This window comes from Vairimorpha necatrix, chromosome 8 (genome assembly GCF_036630325.1).
Source record: "Vairimorpha necatrix chromosome 8, complete sequence".
Taxonomy (NCBI): Eukaryota; Fungi; Microsporidia; family Nosematidae; genus Vairimorpha; species Vairimorpha necatrix.
Window position 1 is genome coordinate 488,866 of NC_088823.1, and position 19,203 is coordinate 508,068.

Below are 19,203 nucleotides of genomic sequence, written 5' to 3' on the forward strand. Positions count from 1 at the left end.
TTTTATAAATTATATTGATTTATGTTGTCTTCTCCATCGAATTTGTGGCACACGCGAAATAATATGGATATAGTTTTTCCAAGAACGAATTCTTCCAATGAAGGTTATCAAAATATCTTTAAAAACACATTCAGTACAAGTCGCCATAGTTTTTTTTATTAGTAAGCAAGTTAAATGATGAAGAAGATATAGTAGGAAAAAAGATAATACAACAAACCGTTTTAAATCATGATTTTAAGCGTAAAAAAATACATTGAGAAGGAAATTCGGCTTGCAGGATTTTTGAAAAAACTGTGGATGAAGGGTTTGGTGCAGATTTTGTCTTTGCAATTATTGAAATAATATGTTTTATTTTTTAACCCCCATGACCGGGACTTAACTTCCGGTCACTCTTCAAATGTATCAAAAAAATCACTTCTTGCAAATCAAAATCTCTCGATTTTCTACTTTCTTGGATATTTTTTTTCTGGAAGGGATTTCCCAAGCTATGATTCCTTTTCCCTTTTTTCCACACCTTTCTTGCCCCATGCAAAGAAGAATATTGGAAAAGATAGGAGAACTTGTTCCTTGGAAACACCACAGTTTTGAGATAATGTTCTCGCAATTACACTTTTGGTAGAATTAGATTCAATAAAGCCTACCAGTTCATAAATCTTAAGATCATCCCCACGAAAACATGTTTTTTGCAGAGTTTCTTCCTTTATTGGCGAAAAAGGGTACAAATGTACCATAAAAAGTGCAAAAGAAAATGTAGTTTGAAAAAAGCGCAAAATTTTTTTTTTGAACATCGAATTTAATAAGATTCTGTGTTGTTTATATTGCTAGGTATTTTCTTACTCATATTATCAAGCTATCAATTTGGTAGAGAACCGTTTGGAACTCGCTTTAAAAATTAAAAAAAGGGAAAATTAAAAAAAAAACTTATCGATTTATTTGAATAATGAAATAAGACATTTAGCCGCCGAATTTATTGCATTTTATAACACGGAGAAACATGAAAAGAAGCTCATAAAGTTCGCCCTGGTTCATTCCGAGCCTATAGCGAATATCACCCTTTGAAAAAGACCAAAATCTTTAAATTTATTGGGCATGTGCTCAAGATCGTAAAGTTTACGAAATTGATGATGTTAATCACAGTCTTGTATTTCCATCCTAGTGATTTGTCTAATTAGGAATCATATGCTACCATTGATAATGATAACAATAGAACTGGTAATACATTATCTTGTATCACCTCAAGAATAATAGCCGCTTTTCTATTAACATCAGGACAAGTAAGGCACACGCTGGTTCTGCATTATGCAATTTTTTAAAATAAACCTTAATTTGTTTCCATATTCAAAAACTCTCTTTTTACGTATGTTGTTATACCAATTTTGTCATTTTTTATAGAAATGTCCTTTCAAATCTTCAATGCGGAAAAAAAAACCTCATGTACCTGTAATATTAATTTTAAAAAATTAAACTACGATAAAAAAAATTTAAATTAGATAACTGCTATCCAAAAACTCTAAAAACTTGTTTATTTAATTCTTTTTTCAAATTAATTTTTTGAGTTGTTTGCAAAAAGATATTCTAATGAGTTCATTGGCCTTTTCTACTTTAGACTTATCTAGTCCAATGTATTCGATAATCTTATCTTTTTCAAACATTTCATATTCGCCATTATTGTTGTTCTTCATATAGTTTATTTTTGATCCCGTAAGTAATGAAATCATTGCACATACTTTGCGTATGCTGACATTTTTTGGTGATTCATTCGATTTATTAATCAAAAAATTTATTATTCCAAGCAAATTTATATATTCCTTTTCCCTACTAAGATAATAATTAGAAGTCAAATCAGATCCAATTTTATATCCAATATCTTTTAAAGTTTCTAAAAATCCATCAGAAATATTGTAATTTTCATTAATATATCTTTCTACTTCAATCAACAAAAAATTTTTTGATAATTGACTAAATTCGATGTTTTGGGGCATTAAAGTCTCAACTATGCTACTATTATATTTATTATTACTTGTTTCATGCTCTTCACTACTTATAATACTTTTACTACCTCTAATTATATAATTAAGTCTTTTTTTGTCCACTGTTAAATTTTTGGATAAGAGAAGTGTTAGCAATTTTTCAAGTCTTGAATTTTTATCACTTATTATTCGCATGAAAATATTTTCCAAATTTTTATTTTTTTTAAGTAAAACACCAAAAAATTCAATTTTATCGTAATTATTCGTTCTGACAATAGCATATGTACTGAGTAACAAATCAGTTATTTCATTATAAGCATTGTCGCCCATATTAGTGCACTTTTTATTTTCATTTATAATTTCTGTTAATTTTCTTAAAAAAAATTCAGATTTAAGTTGTGACATTTTTTCTTCTCTTTCTAAATCTCTTTTGGCTTTACCAGCACTTTCTCTTCCATGGCCCTCGTTTGTTAAGTTTTCTGACATGTTATATGACTGTATTGAATGCATAATATTATCACTGCCTTTGCATATAGAATCACACATCTTGGAAAGATCATTGGACCATTTTTTATCATCAATTGTTAGCATGTCCATCGAGTCTTCAAATTCACAAATATTTATTTCAAAAAAATAATACATATTGCCTACATATTCGGGGATATTTATTCTAAATCTAATACTATGACCATCTTCTCTGATGTATGATTCGGGGATACATAATTTATATTGTGTCGTGAACTGAATTCTTGCCATTTCTTGATATGCTTCCGCTATAAAAGATTTTTTGTCACAAATACTTTTAAAATAAAATTTTCTTTTGCCTTTCATCTCTTTTACATATGAATTTTCTTTTTTAAGTACTTCTATAAATTTTCGCATGGTAATACCTCTATCATGATCAATATACTCTTCAAATTCCTGTTCATTGTAAATCAAAACACATGTTTCTAAATCGTGTTTGCCCAATAAAATCTTTAGATTCCATTCTAATTCCTCAAGAATAAAATGAATGGTGTTTTTAGAGATTTTTAATTTTATATTAGGTGGAAACCCAACCGCAAGTTCTTTATTTTCTAGATTTTCGTGCGTAAAACTTATAAAACCTTCACATAAAAACTGTAAAGATACAATGGGGATTTTTGTATTGATGGGTATTGCTACACAATCATTAGTTCAATTTTTCCTAATAATTGTACTAATAACATTATCAAGTAAAGTTTCACTTGCTTGTATAAACATAATACCATTGAGTAAATTCGAAATATTCATAATGAGGTACTATTTTTTTTGTTTTTATGTAAAAATTGATCAAAGTTTAAAAATAATTTTATAATTTATCATTTAGAAAGTACTTAAAATTTCTCAAAATAAGGATTTATTCATAAAAATTTTTGTTTTTATTATTAATTATAGGAGCTGGGATACTTACAGCCCCCGCATTTGAGGCGCTACGATTTTTTTTTTCGAACCCCAAAAATGAAGTGTAAAAAAAGGAGGAGCAAAAAAGAGACAAAAATTACTAAGCACTTATTACATTAAAAATAGCAAATAAATATATGATTTTATACAAAAATTAATTTTAGATTTAGTTATAATAATCATTTAGAGTATTGTATCTTTTTCCGCCCTTCTTATTTTTTCAATTTTTTTTAATTGTTGGTTTATTATGAAAGTAGATTTTTGAAGAAAATCTACTTTTATAATAAATCAACAATTAAAATTATAAATATTAGTTATATAAGAAAATTTAAATAAATGTTCAACGATCTATACAGATTGTTAAATCAAAAAATTTAATTTAAATATGTTAAGTTATTTAGAATTTTTATAGTTTTATGGTTATATTCTTTTTTTAAATTAAATTTCGTATAAGAATATATATTTATTTGGTATTTTTACTGTTTGAAGATGCAAGTAATTTGAGTACTAATGATTGCTTCTCCTTTATTTTGCACTTCGTTTTTGGGGTTCAAAATAATAAAGTGAACAATCTCAGAGGGGAGTGTTTTTGTCCCCAATTCAAACAAACAGAAGGGCAAAAAATGCTTACTGGTTTATATTATTGTAAAAACTTGTATTAAAATATAATTGTGTACATAAATATATATTTATTTAGTATTTTTAATATCATAAGTGCTTAGTAATTTTTGTCTCTTTTTTGCTCCTCCTTTTTTTACACTTCATTTTTGGGGTTCGAAAAAAAAAATCGTAGCGCCTCAAATGCGGGGGCTGTAAGTTCTCTTTAGCCTTAATTATAAACGTATTTGTGTTGAAAGTATAAATGTCAATTAATAATGATTAAATATCATTAGATATTTACTATAAAATGATTAAATAAATAAAACCATGTTTTCTAGTAACAGTTTAGAGTACAACAGTTTTGCGACAACAGCAAACACGAAAATTTTTAGAAATAGCAAGACGATACTTCGATGCTTTCTTGGGATACTTAAGGGGATGGGCAACGATAGCAAATTGCGGAGAAGAAGGAAAGGTATTTTTCTTTGGAGATCATTAAGCAAGTTAAGCACCAATTTAACCAAAATCAGTGCAATGGAGCTGCGTATTTGAAGCGAATGTGAAGCGTCAGACACATAAAAAATCTGGCAAGATGTCTTTTACGGAAGGTTTACTTTTACTATATCTTGATCAAATGAAAAGTTTTGTACGAAAGCTGGACTTTCAGATAATGTATTGATTGCATTCGTTTAATGAACTACGTGACGATATTGGAGGTATACTTTCATGAATACTTTGCAGGAGTGATTCGAACTATATTTATAATGCATTTCAGGGATTGTATTGCAGCAGTAGGCCAAGAACATAAAGAGCGTATCCAAAAGCTTTAGAGGATTCGTTAGAATTTCAAAGTGCAAAATAGTATGGAATGTTGGTACTGCCGTCGAAATAGACATTTTAAGTAAGACCTTAGAAACCGAAAAAGGGAACCAAACAGCAAGAAAATAGGCGAAATCGGAATTAGCTCGTTAAATAATATTGAAATTGACAACCATAAAACTTCCAATATTTACTATTGTCTTGATCTCTCGGGAATACGGTAACAAAGACCTTACAATTTTAAAGAAAATTGTAGGTATTAAAATACAAGCACTAGTCGACTCTGGAGCATAAGTATTGTTAATCAAATAAAAAATATTATGGAACAGGGCATTAGAATCGGCAAAAACCTCATCTCCGCTAATGGTACAGAATTCAAGACCTGCGGTGTGATAAAACAAAAGTTTTTAATTTGAAGAAACTTTTCGAAGAAAACCTTGTGGCGACGAATGACATAACTTCTGATATGATCATGGGAATTGACTTCAAAGAAAACATAACGTTATAGTTTATTTTAGTACAGATTGTCATTTTTGAATGGACAGAAGAGAATAAACTCGGAGAACATAAAATCACCACACAAGATTACTTTCCAATAACAAGTGGCTGTTACAGACTAGGGTTTGTTGCAGTAATGAAGCAAATAATATTGTTTAACAGTATTTAAAAGAGGGTAGTATAAGGGAAACAAATAACCCGTGGCGAAGCCCGTAGTACTGGCAAAGGAACGACTTTTATAGACTATGTGTTGATTACGGAAAACTCAAAGAAATTATCATCAAAGACTTATATCCGATGCCAAGAGTATATGAAATATTGGAATCTTTACATGGAGCTAGCTTTTTTACTAAACTAGATGAACACCCTGGATACTACCAAATTAAAATGAATGAAATGATATTAAAAAGACTGCATTCGCATGCGGCGGCGAAGTTTACGAATTATTGTACATACCGTTCAGTCTTGTGAACGGCATGGCAGCCTACAAATAACAATTAACGAAGTATATTTATATTTAAGAAAATTTGCTATGGCTTATATGACAATGTTATTATATACAGCAAATCGCCATAAGAACACAAGTTACATGCCAGGAAGATGTTAAGACTGATTAGCGGGACAAGATTAAAGCTTATCGGGAAAATGCGAATATGAAAAGAGAGAAATACAGATATTAGGCCATGTAGTAGTTTACAGAGGAACAAGGATTGATCCAGAAATAATTAAGGCTATTCAAGAACTTTGAATCTTAAAAAACAGTTAGATTCTTGTTTAGGTACAATCAGCATTTGCAGTAAATTCGTAAAAATTTATCGAAAAGAGATGTCATATTTATATGGGTTTATAAAAAAGAACGTAGACGTTGACTGGAAGAACATGGTAATTGAAAATAAATACATAAAAGCTTTCAAACTTTTAAAATAAAGCATAGTTTAATACAAATACTAGCAATACCAAATTTTTAATTAATTACATACTAACTACAGATGCTTCGGACCTTGGATCAGGCGCAATATTATCACAGATACAGGACGGAAAAGAAAGAATCATAAGTCATTATTCGAAAGCTCATTCAAAGCCCGAAAGAAACTATTCATCAAACGAGAAAGAGTTACTGGCGGTGATTAAAGCAATCGAGCACTATAGACATTGTCTTATAGAGAATTTTTTTGCTTTAAACATACCATAGTGCCATAAAGTATCTTTTTAAGAATACAAAGATGAAAACAAAGTTGGCAAGGCGGGAATCGTATTTACAAGAATACGATATGGATATAGAGCATATCAAAGGGGAGAGTAACTCTAGTGACTGTCAGAGTAAAATGATGGGCGAAACAATTAACATCATCAAGGAACAAAGGAATGTGACAGAGTTGGTGCAAGAAATGCACGACTAATTATCCCTGGACCAAAAAGTGCAATAATATAAGCTTTACGAGGAACGAAAGTAAAACATCAAGATAGAGAAGTTAACTCGTACTACGAAGATGTCTCCAATGTCAGCAACTGGGATCATATTATACAAGAAAAGTCTTTTCTAGTTAGTTTATCTAACCCCAACGAACTATGAGAGATCGTCAGAGCAAGCGCACTATCCCAATGCCAACAGGAATAAAACATATATTACGATAATTGATCACTTTTAAAGGTTGCGAACGTAATACCGTTACGATCAAAAGATACAGGCGAAACGCGAAGAGGAATCGAAGGAACCACTTTAAAGTACGGAGTCCCAACGATTATTATTTCGAAAAATGGAAGGGAATTCGTAGATAACAGCATAAAAGAACTATCTAGGAAGTACAAAATCTAATGGAGACTAGGAGCTCCTTACTCGCCGACGACTACTGGATTGGTAGAGAGATTTAATCGGACGTACGCAGAGAAGCCGAAAAAAGTATCGAATTTTAACAAAAAAGACTACGCAAGGGAATAGGTAAGGCCTAAAGAGTATTTTAATTTGTTCCACCGCATGTTAAAATGCTCGACAGGAAATGTGGTTGAATAAAAGAATGTCGAAACAGCAAAGGCGTTATATATCACGTTATAAAACAAGTTATTGTAAACTGGATGAAGTCAGACCTAAAAGGAAATTAAAAGATAAAATACTCTATCATAATTCAAAGAGAAAGACCATCAATTGGAAGCGTATTATATTTTCTGCGCAACTATTATTTTAGAAACTTGGATCAGCCGAAATAAAGTTAGCAAATGGAAAAATTATAACCTAAAGTTTAAGAAACTTAAGGAAGTATATTTTTTTAAAGACGAAAGAGTGTTGAAAGTATAAGATGTAAAATGTCTTCCATTTATTTTCTAAATGACATTCGCCCAAGATATTTGACATTTGGACTATAAATTCAGTAAATAAATAAACCCATGTTTTCTAATAACAGATTTGCGTACAACAAAAATAATAAATAAACATCTATACTTTTACACATATAATTTTAATCATTTTTACTAAACCACATCTTAGGATTCTTAGTGACCTAATTTTGAAGGGGTTCTTTCCACTACATAATTAATTTTATAATGTAAAACTTTTCTATCTGATTTAAAAATATTCTTTAAATAAAGAATCTTATGAAATATCTTTAAGAACTAAATAATATAATTAATAAACTTACTTAAGAAGTGTACTTTGGCTTAGTATGATAATATAAATTAATCTATAACATCTAAATAAATACCTGGTTGTTATATAAGAAATTTCATTAGTAATTGTTGTCGAGATACCACTGTAACTAATTTTCATAAAATAGAATAAAAATCAAAATTTATATATGTGTTTTGTATTTTGTCTTTTTATATTATAAATATTTTTTTAAATAATTTCTTTTTATTACTATATTAGTTGATAATGTGTCTTTCCTCCAGAAGTATCCACTATTTTGATCTTATTCCTCAAAACTAGATTATTTAGTAAGTTGCTCCACATTTTTACATGAAATTTTTTCAAAGGTTTACAGAGATAAATTCTTCGGATATCTGATACAGTAAAGGGGTTTCCAATGCCGACTTTATCTTTTAATTTGCCAATCCAGAAGTCGTCATTATATTCCTCATTTGGATATGTCAAATAACGTATATCTTGAGATGAATCCTCAATTGTATTTTGAGATTTGTCACTTTCTTCTAGATTCTCCTTGTTGATCTTATTTTTATATTTAAAATCTCCTGCTTTAAGTTTTTCTTCTAAGCTGCTATTAAGTTTAATATTTTGAGTTATACTTTTTTTCATTTTATTTTCTTCGTCGATCTTTGTTTTGACTTCTTTTAGACTGTCTTTAATTTTGCTCTTCTCACTGTCTTTAATTTTGCTCTTTTCTTGTAAAGCTGTTTTTATCTTATTTTCTTCGCTAGCTTTTACATTGCTTTCTTTTAAACTGTCTTTTACATTGCTTTTTTCTTTTGAACTGTCTTTTACATTGCTTTCTTTTAAACTGTCTTTAATTTTGATCTTTTCTTGCGATGATGTTTTTATCTTGTCAGACACATTTTCTTTTACTTTGCTTTCTTTGACTTTACTCTTTTCATTTTCTTTGACTTTACTCTTTTCATTTTCTTTGACTTTGCTCTTTTCATTTTCTTTTATCTTGTCTGTCATATTGTCTTTATTTTTCTTTACTTTCTTTCTTGGATTTATAGTCTCAATTATCTCTTCTGATATCCTGCTCAATTCATACACATCTTTTGGTTCTTCTTTTAGTATCTTTTTTGTCTTGCTCCTGTTTTGGTTATTTTGTTCCATTAATAATTTTCTTATTGCCCTGAGATCACCACTAATCTGCTGGAACCAGTTTGCTACAAAGTGATTGCTTCCTACATTGAGATCAAATTCAGACATACTATCATTTAATTGTCTTTTAGTCTTAGTGTTCTTACGCGACGAAGAAGTTTTTTCTTCGGTCTCTTTTTTCGTCATCCTAAGGGTGAACAAAAAAAGATGAAAAATGAGCAAACAAAGACAAACACAGGTAAAATAAAATAAAAGAGAAATTTTACTATCAAATAAAGGGTTATATAGAATATGAAAATATTCATTACGACATTCTGTCTCATATCTTCTTTTTATTGTTTGCTTCTTTTGAAGACTTGCTAGTATCAAAGGAAGTCTTTAAGACCTTTACAGATCTAAAACATTATTTTTTAACTTTGGCCTTATTTTGGAATATTTGATCATTTTTTGATGATTTATTAGACCTCTTATTTTTTAATTTGTAGTACTAAGATATTTTAGTACTTAATATAAATTTCTTGAATATTTTAAGATATTCTAAATAGCTTAAATGACACTACTTTTTTTTCTTGTTTGTTGTGGTTAATTCTTATAGGACTCATCTTCATTCCTTCTAGAAGTAACTTCTTCTAGAACTTATTTGCATTTTAAAAAATGTCTCAGCATTAAATAAAAACATTGGAATATTTAAAATAAAGTATTAAACATAAAACATCTTTTTGTTTGTGTGACTCGTCTTGGCAGGCGACATGATATGGTTGACATGTCCTAATTTTGTGTGACATCTGTCTCTGTGATGTAGTAATGTGCATCACAGAGACAGATTCCTTCTTGATAAAAATGAATTTTACTTAAATTTTATTTTTAAAAAAGACATAAATTTGACTTAAATTTTATTTTTAAAAAAGACATAAATTTCACTTAGATTTTTTCTTAAGTTTGACCCCTCAAAATAATATGAGAAAATTTGATACTCAAAAACTAGAGCAAATTCTAAAATCAAGATTTTTCATAAACCAAACTGCTCAAATCTATGGAGGCATGGCCGGTCTATTTGACATGGGTCCTATTCTCTTTGGTATAAAACAAAATTTTTTTTCTTTATTCAGAAAACATTTCATCCAATACGATAAATTATTCGAAATTGATACATCTATTCTTCTTCCATACTCCGTCTTAAAATCAAGTGGTCATGTTGACAAATTCTGTGATATTTTAATAATTGATAAAAAAAATAAAAATTCTTATCGTGCTGATCATTTAATTATAGATTATTTATCAAAACTAAATCTAAATGATACTATAAAAAATGATATAAAAAGAGTTGATGTAGCAAATTGTCTTGAAATTGATGAATTAATAAAAAAATATAAAATTTTATCACCAGATAATAATGAATTATCATCTGCTATGAAATTCAATTTAATGTTTGAAACAAATCTTGGTTATAAAGAAAACCAATCTGTTTTTTTGAGACCTGAGACGGCACAAGGCCAATTTTTAAATTTTAAAAAATTATACGAATTTAATAATAAAAAAATGCCATTTGGATCTGCTAGTATTGGTAAAGCTTTTAGAAATGAAATAAGTCCAAGATCAGGATTAATAAGAACTAGAGAATTTGAACAAGCAGAAATTGAATTTTTTGTTTCACCTACAAAAAAAAATTTTGAAAAATTTTTAAAAGTAAAAAATTTAAAATTAAAATTATGTTTTGATGATAAAGAAAAATTAATGTCTTTAGAAGACGCAGTAAAATCAAATATTATTGATAATGAAATTTTAGGATATTTTATAGGTAGAACATATTTATTTTTAGAAAAAATAGGTATAGATACAAAATTGATAAGATTTAGACAACATAAAAAAGATGAAATGGCTCATTACGCTAAAGATTGTTGGGATTGTGAAATATTTTCGTCTTATGGGTGGATTGAATGTGTCGGTATAGCTGACAGGTCTGCTTATGATTTGACTTGTCATAGTAAGGCGACAGGTATAGATTTATCTTTTAGTGAAAAAATTGTACCACCTATAAATAAAAAAGAATGGAAAGTTAATTTAGTAAAAAAAGATTGGATAAAAATTTTTAAAAAGGATTATGAAGTTTTTAATAATGAAATTAGTAGTTTAGATGAAGAATTTATCAAAAATAATATGTTTAAAGAAAATGATAAAAATTTTTTAAATTACAAATTCCAAGATAAAGATTATAAATTAGAATGTTCTTTAGTTGATATAACGATTCATGAGATAAAAACCATTCCTGATGTTATTGAGCCTTCATTTGGTGTAGGCAGGATTTTATACATTTTACTTGAGCACGCCTTTTATATGCGCGAAAACAGGCCTGTTTTACGCCTAAAACCCATCATGTCGCATACTAAAGTGGTAATTTCTTATGTGGTTTTTAATACTGAATTTACTAAATATATTGAAGAGATAAATGATAAATTGTATAATAAGAATATTGTAGTAGAAATTAATGATAGGTCTTGTAGTATTGGTAAGAAATATTCGTCATGTGATGAGATCGGCGTACCATTTTTCATTACATTTGATCCTGAATCACTTATTGATAATAAAGTGACTATTAGAGAGCGAGACAGTATGGAACAGATAAGAGTGAAGATAAGCGAAGTGGTGGAATTGATAACAGAACTGGTTAATGAGAATATTTCATGGGAAGAAATTAAATTAAAAAATTAAGTTTTTAAGTTTTTTATACGTGGTTTAATAATGAGATTTTAAATGTAACCTCTTTTAAAAATCTTAAACTTTGCGTCTCTGCCAGATGAGACTGTAAGCGTATCCTGTGAAAAGTAATTAATAAGCCGAATATATATCCAATCAATTATAAACTTTGCATCTAAAGACTCCAGTGGTATCATATTTTAGATTTAAAATTTTCATTACAATAAGTTATATAATTATATTAAAGTTTGATGATAAGAAATCTAATTAAAATTATTTATTTTATTATAATACATGTTTAAATTTCTTTGTTTATAGTATAGATACAATTATTATAATAGTATATTTGGTCATATTGAAATTTGGCCCTTAGACATGGTTGAAATAAATTCAAATCTCATGAAATACAAATCTATAAAACTCGCATCTTATCTCAATGACAAATTCCCTCTCTACGAAAAGTCAGTTTTACAAATCGAAAAAGACAAAATATCTTCTATAAAATCAAACATGGAAACCGAAATCTTCAAAATATTTATCCAAAATTCTGATTCCTTACTCGATATCCTTTACTCTTACGAATCTGTTTACTTAAAACTAAACGAATTAAAAGATTTAACTTTCCATACAAATTTCCAAAATGAAAAAATTTTAAATGTAAATAAAAAAAAACTTGAAAGTTTTAAAGCGATTTTGAAAAATTTTACTACTGATTTATCAAGTTTTGATACTGGTACACGAATTTTGGAACATTTCGAGTTTTTAGATGATTTCATTTTACTAATGACAAATGACATACTTATTATTGGTAAGAAAAATGGTAGAGAATATTCATTAATTAATACATTTAATTATTCGATAATAGAAATGTATATTAAAAATGAACTTAAAATTAAAATGGGCGAGACAGAGTTATCTTTTAAAGGGGAAAAAGTTAAATTAATAGGAATTTTGGATAAATTTAAAGAATTAAGTTATAATTATGAAAATTCTGTAACAGAAGATAATAAAATTATAAATAAAGATGAAGATTTAGAAGAATATTATTTAGAAACAGAAAGATATGATAAATTAAGTAGTCGAAATTTTACTATACAAAAGAATATAAATTTTTTTATTGATATAAAAATTTTGGAAAATTTTTCAAAAAAAAATCAAGATTTTTTGATTTTTTTTCTAAAATACAAATTTAATGAAAATTTACTAAGAATTTCAAAATGTAAACCACTTTTACAATTAATTGATGAAGTTTTTGAATATTTTTATAAATTTTTTGATGAAGAAAAAAAAATTTATAAAAAAATTAATATAAAAATTTTATTATTAATAGAAGATCACATATTAACTTGTTTTAAGTATTTTGAAAAGAGATTGATAAATAGAAGATTTTATTCTGTGACACTTGATGATATTTTTAAGGATTTGAGGAGTAAATTAAAATTTAAAAATTTTGATTTTTCGTATTTGATAGAGTATTTTACAGATGAGATGCGAAAACAGAATGAGAAGTTTTTAAATCAAACTAAGAATGAAATCAAGAAAATTATAAGGGAGTTTCTTGAATAATGAGAAATAAAATTATACATGTTTTTTACTATATTTAAAAATTAATAATGTAAATTTATAATGTAAATTATGGAAATTGTACAATTCACTTTTAAAATCTATAATTACATTATAAAGTTGTATACATCACAATATAAATTTGTGTAATTCAAAATATAAATTTGTATAATCAATTTATAATTTGTTTTTTTTAATCCCCAAATGTCTCTTTTGAATTACGAACAACTTTTCGTCAAAACAGTCCCAATAGAATCAGCTATTAAAGTTAATATAATTCCATATTCTTACAAGAATAAAGAATACTCCACTTCTGATTCCTCTAATCTCGATTATCTTAAAAATCTAAACCCAGCCTCCAATTCTACTTATCGTATCATGCCTGACAAATCCATTGAGTGTTTCGTTTGCCTTTCTAGAAACGACGAGGAGGCCGACGAATGGAGGGCGAGTGTCGCGACAAGCGGCGCGTCTTGTTACAATTTACTGTCTCATTTTGATAATCCACTAAACATTAATATCAAGAATATTGACAATATAAGAGATTTTATATCAGGAATAGTACTGGCTTATTATAAATACAACTTTTTATTTAAAAAATCTTCTGATCGACAAGCTATTTCTATTATTAGCGAGTATGACGAATTTGTAGAAATTTCTAATGCCCAGAATTTCGTGCGTTTTCTAGGCGACACACCCGCAAATTTGATGACTCCAAGTATTTTCACTAAATATGTAGAGAAATATTGTCAAGGAATGGATTTCACAGTCTATGACAAGGATTTCATGTCTGAAAAAAATATGAATCTTTTACTAGGTGTTTCTAGAGGATCAAATGAAGACCCGAAACTTATAAAAATATCTTATAAAGGATCTAATAAAGACAATATTGATGTCTCATTAGTAGGAAAAGGTATTACTTTTGATACTGGTGGTATTTCTTTAAAATCCCCTGCTAATATGTCGGCCATGAAAGGTGACATGCTTGGTGCTGCCACAGTTCTCGCTACTATAAAATTGGCTCATGATAAGAAATTAAAAATTAATATTGAGGCAATTTTGCCTCTTTCTGAAAATATGCCAGGAGGCCGCGCTACTAAACCCGGAGATGTGCATGTGAGCATGTCTGGCTTGAGTGTAGAAGTAGACAATACAGACGCGGAAGGCCGATTAATACTTGGAGATGCACTTACATTTGCACAAGAAAGTAGTCCAGAATATTTATTTGATATTGCTACACTTACAGGCGCCATGACAGTGGCACTAGGTGAAGATTATTTGGGATATTTTTGTAATAACGAAGATCTTAATGAAATAATTAATAAGTCGAGTGACGAGTCAGGAGACTTGGCCTGGAGGATGCCCCTGTCTAATCTTTTTTTGTCTTGTATGAAATCTAATGTGGCAGATCTTAAAAATGCAGGGAATAGAAAAGGAGGCTCGTGTAGTGCGGCGATTTTCTTGTCTAAATTTGTTAAAGAAAATGTCAAGTGGTGTCATTTTGATATTGCGGGTGTTGATTTTGACCATAGGAATAAAGTTTTGTATGGGAAAGGAATGACAGGGAGAGGGTTTCCTTTGTTGTATGAGTTAGTTAAGAATTTGAGTGATCAATAAAAAACTTCATTTACATAAAATATGCTATATTTCATCTTTTATGCTTTGATCTTCTGAAATATGTTATATTTTGATTTTCTATACTTCATCTTCTATATTTTGATCTTCTATAAGTATTAATCTTCCAATACAGTCATGATATATTTATATCGCATTTTAATTGCACTAATTTGTAGTGAAATAAAGATCAAATTCATAAAATATTCTTTATATTTATCCCCATGTTTGTGCTGTCATTCCTCACTGTCTTACATTGTGCTTCTTTCAATCAAGACATCATCAAAGCCAAACTCTTCATCAATGTTCTCTCCACTCCACTACTCATAGATCTTTTTTACAAAGATTGTCCAAAAACAGTAGAAAATTTTGTCGGTTTATCTACAGGCGAATTATCTTACAAAAAGTCTATTTTCCATCGTCTTATTAAAGATTTCGTCATTCAAGGCGGGGACATTCAATATGGGAATGGTACAGGAAGTATGTCAATTTATAATAATAAGCCTTTTCCTGATGAGAATTTTAAGTATGAACACAAGTTTGGTTCTTTGAGTATGGCGAATAGTGGACCAAATAGTAATGGATCACAGTTTTTTATATGTTTTAAAGATTTGGAATTTCTTAATGGTAAACATGTAGTGTTTGGACAAGTGACGAATACGGAGGTATTGAAGGAATTGAATGATATTGAGACTGATAAGAATGATAAACCGAAGAAAGATATCATATTGGAGAAGGTAGAGTTTATACAAGAAGATAAGGAGTTATAAAAAAAAATAAAAAAAATTTGTTAATTTTAAAAATAATTGATTTGTTTTTTTATTATATTTATAATTATTATTGGTTCTAAGTAGTTAGCACAATATAAAATCTAAAAATTTTTATTTTGTCAACACACTACAAAATAAAAATTTTAGATTTTGTTAACACACTATAAAAAAAAGATATCTTAGATTTTATCAACACACTACAAAATAAAAATCTAAAAATACACAAAATAAATCTAAACATTTTTAATATTTTTTTTTACATATTAAATATCTCATTCTCATTTTTCTCATACATTTCTTTCATCATCTTTTTAATTTCTCTCTCATCATCCTCATAATGTCCCCCTACAAGTTTCTTCATCAATTTCTCTTCAATCTGACTTATCAACTTATAAAACCCATTATCTTCCAAATACATTTCCTTCATTATTTTATCCACATCACTCACTTCGTATTTCTTTATTACTTCTATACATGTATAATAATACACTCTATTTACAAATCTAATATAAATAATATTTCGTAATTTCCTAGCTAAATATTCAATTTTTTTTAGTCTAAAAAAAAATTTAAAAATTTTACTCAATTTTAAAATTAATTCTTTTGAGACTTGATCTAGTGGTGATATATTGTAATATAACATGAAACTAGAGTCAGTTAGAAGTATTTCTAACTCTGGGATATTTTTATTGAAGGTTGATTTTATAGTTTCGTGGAGAATGTAAGTGTAAGAAATTTTTGATAATTTTTTTAGTTGTTTAAAATTATAAAAGAGGTTTTCTAAGAAGTCACTACGATGTAATAAAAAGATATCTTTTAAATTTTTCAAGTGATATGAATTAAAAACATTATGACTTAAAATATTACTATGACTTATAGTAATATTATTTGTAGTACTATTATTATGACTTGTAGTATCTAAGTTTTTTACATTTTCTACATTATTATTAGATATCTTTTTTGTGCTCATCTTTATATATAAATCATACATTCCTATATAAAATCCCAATACATCATCTTCTAATTCTATAACTCTTTTTTTATATTCATTTTTATACTCACTTTTTTCATAAACCCGTGAATTGTACGCCACAATCTCCAATAAATTACAAATCTCCACAGGAAGATCTTCTTTCTTTATACAACTCATCCCCAGTGCTATTTTCCTTGTCGGTATTTCTTTTTTATTTTTTATATTTACCAATACAAATATTAATTTTAAAGTATTTGGAGTTATTTCCAAATTCATAAAAATCAGAAAAGCTTTATAAGATTTATTTCTTATATTAGTAACAAGATAATCTACATTTATATCAATATCAATATTGTTAATATTGTAATAACTTTTAGTTGATTTTTTATTATATTTTTTATATATTAAAAACGACATTTTGTTTATAAGTAAATCCATAAAGGGGGAATTTTATCCTTAAGAAATGGAATATGAAAATGAATATGTACACAAGTTTTATAAAGAATATGCAGGAGATTTTAATATAACGAGAAAGAAGATGTGGCCTAAAATAAGAGAATTTTTAGAGAAAAATGATCAAGAAGATTTTATAAATTTAGATGCGGGATGTGGAAATGGTAGGAATTTACCAAATAAGAAACAAGATAAATCTACAAAAATAGATGATAATATTAAATTATGTGATAATATTAAATTATGCGAATGTCATAATATTAAATTATGTGATAATAATATTAAATGTGGAACTTGGTTTGGTTTAGATTATTCTTTAGAACTCTTAAAATGTATAAATAAATCTTCTAATTTAGTAAGAGGTGATTGTTTAAATCTTCCTTTTCTTGATAAATCTTTCGATTTAGTTCTCAGTATCGCCGTCTTACATCATTTCAGTACCAGTGCCCGCCGATCTGCTGCCTTAAAGGAGCTCAAGCGTGTTCTTAAAGACACAGGGAAGATTCTTCTTTATGTCTGGAATGAAGACACGAAGAGTAAGAAGAAGTTTAGACAAGTGAAAGATAAAGATTATCTAGTGAAGTTTAATGGAATATTTGAGAGATATTATTATTTATATAATATTGAAGATTTAAGAAAAGAGTGTGAGGAGACAGGATTTAGAGTAGAAGAGATAGGAATAGAACAAGAGAGTATATTTATAATATTAACTCAATAAACAACTATAAAATAAAATATTTATGCAAGATTTAGTTTATGTAAGATTTGTATTATTATAATGTAAGATTTGTATATAATATTTTTATGCAAGATTTAGTTTATGTAAGATTACATAAAATTATGCAACATAAACAAATCTAGAATAAATCTAGTACAAATATTTAGATAAATATTTATTTATCAAGTAGACATTCTATTTGACTGTTCTTGTTCTTTAATCCTATCATACATATCTCACTCTTAAAATCTTCCAGTTCTTGGTCAAGTGTCTCCATGTTATTATCTAGGACATTGAGTAAGTGCACTAGTTCATTCTCTATTCCCATGTCTGCCTTCAGTGTCTTCAAGAGGCCTTTCCTTGTGTCTTCCTCTTGGACCAGAAGAGGCTTGATATTAGTAGAAGATTTCTTAATGGCGTAAGTAACAGACTTAATATTCTCTAGATTTATCTGATGGATCATAAGGGGGCAAAATATAAAAAACTTTTTCACCCGGTACGGGACTCGAACCCGCGACCCTTAGGTTAAGAGCCTAATGCTCTACCAACTGAGCTAACCGGGCTTAAAAAATGTAATATTGCATATTATATTATAAATATATTGTTATATTACAAATAGTATTATACAATATTAAATACAATATTGTATATTAAATATAATACTTTATAATTAAAATATAGAAGATAAATCTTTTTATTTCTCTTCTATTGTTCCTTTGACTACATCTCTTAATTCACTATCTTCTTCTTCTTTCTTCTTCTCTTTAAGTTTCCCATATGCATATTCCTTATATTTCTTTATATTCTCCACTACTAGTCTCTTGATCTCCTGGATCTTCTCGTCTAGTTCCTCCTCGTATCTCCGCATAAACCCAGTGACGTAGAATCTGTAGATGAAAATTGACCCACTGCATTTTGGGACACTCATCCAAATGATAAGAATAAGCTTAAAGAACTGGTAGAAAGGAATAAATCTCAAGATGAAAGATAAGAGATTATCTAAGATTAAGAAGATACACATAACTTTGAAATAAATATTGTAAATCTTTTTTAGATTTTTATTATCTTTTTCTACTTTAAATTGGTTGTAAGTGTTAAAGAAGACAAGACTTGTAGTGACAATGTTTACAATAATTCTAAGCATAAAATGAGGGGGAACAAAAAAAAATATGAAAAAATTAAAAAAGATTTATATTAAATATTTCTAATTCTAGTTATATTTATTATTTTTAATTTAGTTTTTTTTCTAGTTAAGTTTTCTAATTTATGTTTTGTCTTCTTTTTTATATTTGTCATATTGTCTCCAATAATTTAAGTGCTCATGGGGAGTATTCTGGAAATGATCTCTAGTCAGAACTTTCTCT

The 19,203-nt window shown here is 27.9% G+C and overlaps 10 protein-coding genes and 1 non-coding gene across 11 annotated transcripts; 5 read left to right on the forward strand and 6 right to left on the reverse strand.

Moving 5' to 3' along the window:
• Positions 1-1,538: 1,538 nt before the first annotated feature.
• On the reverse strand, positions 1,539-3,242 carry VNE69_08067 (uncharacterized protein; the record flags this gene model as incomplete). Its single annotated transcript, XM_065474383.1, has 2 exons — positions 1,539-3,130; positions 3,170-3,242. The coding sequence occupies 2 exons, from the start codon at positions 3,240-3,242 to the stop codon at positions 1,539-1,541; spliced, it is 1,665 nt and encodes a 554-aa protein (XP_065330455.1).
• Positions 3,243-8,160: 4,918 nt separating this feature from the next.
• VNE69_08068 (uncharacterized protein) lies at positions 8,161-9,240 on the reverse strand (the record flags this gene model as incomplete). The annotated part of the gene is made up of 1 exon (XM_065474384.1): positions 8,161-9,240. One exon carries the CDS (start codon positions 9,238-9,240, stop codon positions 8,161-8,163), a length of 1,080 nt encoding a protein of 359 aa, XP_065330456.1.
• Positions 9,241-10,011: 771 nt separating this feature from the next.
• VNE69_08069 (glycine-tRNA ligase (GARS1)) lies at positions 10,012-11,763 on the forward strand (the record flags this gene model as incomplete). Its single annotated transcript, XM_065474385.1, has 1 exon — positions 10,012-11,763. One exon carries the CDS (start codon positions 10,012-10,014, stop codon positions 11,761-11,763), a length of 1,752 nt encoding a protein of 583 aa, XP_065330457.1.
• A 360-nt stretch (positions 11,764-12,123) lies between these two features.
• VNE69_08070 (uncharacterized protein) lies at positions 12,124-13,314 on the forward strand (the record flags this gene model as incomplete). The annotated part of the gene is made up of 1 exon (XM_065474386.1): positions 12,124-13,314. One exon carries the CDS (start codon positions 12,124-12,126, stop codon positions 13,312-13,314), a length of 1,191 nt encoding a protein of 396 aa, XP_065330458.1.
• Positions 13,315-13,515: 201 nt separating this feature from the next.
• VNE69_08071 (cytosol aminopeptidase) lies at positions 13,516-14,928 on the forward strand (the record flags this gene model as incomplete). Its single annotated transcript, XM_065474387.1, has 1 exon — positions 13,516-14,928. One exon carries the CDS (start codon positions 13,516-13,518, stop codon positions 14,926-14,928), a length of 1,413 nt encoding a protein of 470 aa, XP_065330459.1.
• A 221-nt stretch (positions 14,929-15,149) lies between these two features.
• Positions 15,150-15,695, forward strand: VNE69_08072 (peptidyl-prolyl cis-trans isomerase; the record flags this gene model as incomplete). Its single annotated transcript, XM_065474388.1, has 1 exon — positions 15,150-15,695. The coding sequence occupies one exon, from the start codon at positions 15,150-15,152 to the stop codon at positions 15,693-15,695; it is 546 nt and encodes a 181-aa protein (XP_065330460.1).
• Positions 15,696-15,951: 256 nt separating this feature from the next.
• On the reverse strand, positions 15,952-17,106 carry VNE69_08073 (uncharacterized protein; the record flags this gene model as incomplete). The annotated part of the gene is made up of 1 exon (XM_065474389.1): positions 15,952-17,106. One exon carries the CDS (start codon positions 17,104-17,106, stop codon positions 15,952-15,954), a length of 1,155 nt encoding a protein of 384 aa, XP_065330461.1.
• Positions 17,107-17,131: 25 nt separating this feature from the next.
• VNE69_08074 (putative tRNA methyltransferase) lies at positions 17,132-17,839 on the forward strand (the record flags this gene model as incomplete). The annotated part of the gene is made up of 1 exon (XM_065474390.1): positions 17,132-17,839. One exon carries the CDS (start codon positions 17,132-17,134, stop codon positions 17,837-17,839), a length of 708 nt encoding a protein of 235 aa, XP_065330462.1.
• Positions 17,840-18,014: 175 nt separating this feature from the next.
• On the reverse strand, positions 18,015-18,302 carry VNE69_08075 (uncharacterized protein; the record flags this gene model as incomplete). The annotated part of the gene is made up of 1 exon (XM_065474391.1): positions 18,015-18,302. The coding sequence occupies one exon, from the start codon at positions 18,300-18,302 to the stop codon at positions 18,015-18,017; it is 288 nt and encodes a 95-aa protein (XP_065330463.1).
• Positions 18,303-18,329: 27 nt separating this feature from the next.
• On the reverse strand, positions 18,330-18,402 carry VNE69_08904. The gene has a single exon. It is a non-coding gene; the product is annotated as a tRNA-Lys (tRNA).
• A 131-nt stretch (positions 18,403-18,533) lies between these two features.
• VNE69_08076 (putative receptor expression-enhancing protein) lies at positions 18,534-18,983 on the reverse strand (the record flags this gene model as incomplete). The annotated part of the gene is made up of 1 exon (XM_065474392.1): positions 18,534-18,983. One exon carries the CDS (start codon positions 18,981-18,983, stop codon positions 18,534-18,536), a length of 450 nt encoding a protein of 149 aa, XP_065330464.1.
• Positions 18,984-19,203: the final 220 nt, after the last annotated feature.